Here is a 3,313-nt window from a genome sequence, read left to right as displayed (position 1 = left end):
TAGTCTTCACTCTTCATTCTTCAATCGGACCAGTGATGAACTTTACATTCAGTAAGTTCACCACACCTTCAATCTATAAATATTTATACTTCATTCATTCTTCAGTCATATTTATAATATGGCAACACTAGTTAGCTGTCACTGACTATATTATACATATACCCTACATATTGGTGTATTAAGGGTAAAGTGGTTAGTGGGTACTAACTGTAATCTTTCTATTTTTATATCATTCTTGATTTTTATTACAAACTCTCGTCGGCTATTACGAAAACAACCGAATTTGCAAATATCATTTTTCAAAAATGGTGAATTCGAGTTTAGCATATGAAATACTCTTATATATAAATTCATTCTACTTCGGTTTGTTCGCCACATGCGAGCTGGGAACATTAATATTGAAGTCAGTATTGATTGGTGTAAAGTACGATGATATGGAGAAAAATAGAACGAGGCTTGGACAAGACTATGGAGTGCTGGTGGCCCTATTCATTATAGAAGCAGCTAGACTATTTTTAGGCCGAAAAGGGAGCCTTAGCGAAAGAGGTATAATATATATTTGTATAATTATGCTGTTAATATTAAAAAATTAGACGATTAGTTAACTAATACGCGAATTAAAATTCAAATAAGAATTTACATTCACAAACACCTGCACCTCTGGAATATCATGGTAATAAGCAACATAATATCCAGAGGTCGCATTTTGCACATTAAATTCTTGTAATTTGAATTTTAATTGAGATAAGTTTCTATATTATATATATAATAATTTATGTTCTACCGTTTCAGATATCCCGGTGATGTTCTCAGTGCTACTTACAGTTCCTTCTATAGTGGGAGTACTTTACCTACTTATATGGCAGGTTGTCGTTTTAAGAATTGAATATATTTGGTGTACCCTGATGCTTATGCTACAGCTCTTGGAATTCATGTTTGCGTCCATGTTTATAGTGACAATGTGCCGAGGACCGTCATACGACTAACGAAAAAAATAAAAAAAATATTTTAAAGTTATTCATATAGAAATGTTATACCTGATACATTTTAATCTTTAGTTTGTATAAGGATGGAACAATTTGTAGTTTCACTTAGTTATCGTCCTGACAATTTTCTATATTGATATACGTGATTTACTAATACCAAAGATGTGTTTATAGATTATCAATACCAAATAGGAATGTAATTTTTTAAAACGTTATTCAGATTATAAAATAGGCATATTGGTATGTTGAAAGTTCTTTAAGTAAATTGATAATTGTGCCACATTTATACTATAATAATGTACCGTGTATAGGTGTGAAGTGATCGTAGCCTTCCCTAAAGTTATAACTAACCAAGTGATGCGAGTGGCCTTTTGTAAAATGTAGCTTTTTTATCAAATATAAATCTTCCATTGTCCATAGAAAATAAATAGAGAGATTTTACAAATTTTGTGAAAAATATAAAAATTTTACCATATTGTTAGATAGATATATATATACATGTTTGTGTGTGTAATGTTGACATATATAATGTTTGTCCAAATATACTAGTCATTTACACTGATTTTTTTTTTTTTATACATATTTCGTAATTAATATATCAACAAATCGTTTTATAAAATATTTTTTTACAATAAATACTAAAAAAATACGTAATTGACATTCTTTGTGATTCCAATTTTAAATGAATAAAATAGATTTTAGATTTTTTTTTTTTTATTCTGATAAAAGTTTGTTAAGGTTAAATAAAAAACAAACATTCCTATCTTGAACTTATAACCATAAAGAAAAACTTTACACGAAAAATCTTAGACCCTTTATGCAAAATATTCTTAGAATTAATATCAAATAAAAGTTTTATAAGTGGTAGGAAAATAATTTTATTTTTAAATTTATGATAACGTAGTTATGTAAATTAGCGTCAAACTTCAGAAGGCCTGAAGGAAAATCGTAACTTTTCCCTCTTATGGACTCGCCTCTGATGTTTCATCATAGCGTTTCTATATCCGAAGGCCCTTCCGCAGATATTACACACATTACTTCTGATCCCTAAATGTTCAACATCGTTATGCCTTTGTAGAATTAGTTGTGTGTGAAAAGCTCTACCACAAGAACCACATTTATATTCTGGGTTTCTGTGTTTTAGTAGAACATGACTGTTAAAGTTTCCCTTGAACAAAAATCTAGCCGGGCACTCTGTACACATATATCTGTATTCACCGGTGTGAGTTCTCATATGACTTTTGAGTCTCTCGGCATATCTTCCTTTATAAGGACACAGATGACATTTGTATGGAAAGTCTGTTCTATGACGCAATCTATGGTTATGGTAGCCTACTCTCAACCTAAACGTTTTACCACAAACATCACAGACATATTTGTGATGTTCAGGATCGTGCATGGTCTTATGTATTTTGTAATATGACTTCCGTATAATTTTTTTACAAGTACCGCATTGAATTCTGATATCTTTTTCTTTTTTTAAATCAGGGTTTGTGGAATGCACATCTGTTTGATTATTAGTAGCGTCTACGTCCGTTCGTCTAATAATTTGGTTAGGAATGAAGTCATCTTGATATGGTTCGTTTTTAATTCTGTCTCTTAAAAATTCGTTTGTTTTTCTTGCTAAATTTCTAAATGAAATGGCTTTATTTAAGAATTGTAAACACACTTTACACAAATATTTTGGATATTCATCATCCTCATGTATTTCAATGTTCCCAAATGATTTTAAGGCTTCTTCAATAGTCGTACCCTTTTCAACTCCGTAGATTGGTTCGACACCCTTTCTAAGACAAATGCGACACGTTGCAGAGTTAGAAGTATACACATTTTTGAATGACGAATTCTGTAATGTTTCGTAATAAGCACCTGTTGGATCATCCATATTTCTTTTTTTAGACATTTTCAATATATAATACGAAGTCACCATCGTCTTTGTAATAATAAAATTGAATATAATATAAAAAATTGTTATTAAATATCTTTTAATTTTTCGTTTTATATCACAAATGAGTTTGTTTTTTCTGTTTACAAACGGTCTTCTTATACCTATGTAAATTGTAAACAAACACTTATTTGACGTTTAATTAAATGTAACTTACACAGACTATAGACGAATGTTAAGTGAAAAATACTTTGAACTTAAACCATTTTAAATTCATTTTCTAAACTCGAATGAGGTTTCAAGCTCTGGTTTTTAGTTAATTTCGCTTGGTTTTATGGGCCGATTTCTATTTTTTTTTTCGAATATTATAAAATTGAAATGGTATCAGTCCTTCAAAATATGTCAGTGTTTCAACTTTCAACAGTCCTAAATTCAGAATGAG

The 3,313-nt window shown here is 29.9% G+C and overlaps 2 protein-coding genes across 2 annotated transcripts; one reads left to right on the top strand and one right to left on the bottom strand.

The window, feature by feature from the left end:
- The first annotated feature begins 152 nt into the window (after positions 1 to 152).
- Positions 153 to 1,548, top strand: LOC116774711 (transmembrane protein 80-like). The gene is made up of 2 exons (XM_032667444.2): positions 153 to 546; positions 793 to 1,548. The coding sequence occupies exons 1-2, from the start codon at positions 306 to 308 to the stop codon at positions 984 to 986; spliced, it is 435 nt and encodes a 144-aa protein (XP_032523335.1). The 5' UTR covers positions 153 to 305; the 3' UTR covers positions 987 to 1,548.
- Positions 1,549 to 1,848: 300 nt separating this feature from the next.
- On the bottom strand, positions 1,849 to 3,056 carry LOC116774715 (zinc finger protein 479-like). Its single transcript, XM_032667447.2, has one exon. It carries the CDS (start codon positions 2,914 to 2,916, stop codon positions 1,906 to 1,908), a length of 1,011 nt encoding a protein of 336 aa, XP_032523338.2. The 5' UTR covers positions 2,917 to 3,056; the 3' UTR covers positions 1,849 to 1,905.
- Between the last annotated feature and the right edge of the window lie 257 nt (positions 3,057 to 3,313).

Source organism: Danaus plexippus, chromosome 23, assembly GCF_018135715.1.
Source record: "Danaus plexippus chromosome 23, MEX_DaPlex, whole genome shotgun sequence".
NCBI classification, from domain to species: Eukaryota; Metazoa; Arthropoda; class Insecta; order Lepidoptera; family Nymphalidae; genus Danaus; species Danaus plexippus.
The sequence above is the reverse complement of the archived record's forward strand: the minus strand, read 5'-3'. Positions and strand labels throughout refer to the sequence as shown.

Excerpts from the sequence above, each read along its gene's own strand:
- LOC116774711 (XM_032667444.2), top strand. The coding sequence starts at position 306 with ATGGTGAATTCGAGTTTAGCATATGAAATACTCTTATATATAAATTCA. Across the intron at positions 547-792 it reads AGGGAGCCTTAGCGAAAGAG|ATATCCCGGTGATGTTCTCA; the intron begins GTATAATATATA and ends CTACCGTTTCAG.
- LOC116774715 (XM_032667447.2), bottom strand. The coding sequence starts at position 2,916 with ATGGTGACTTCGTATTATATATTGAAAATGTCTAAAAAAAGAAATATG.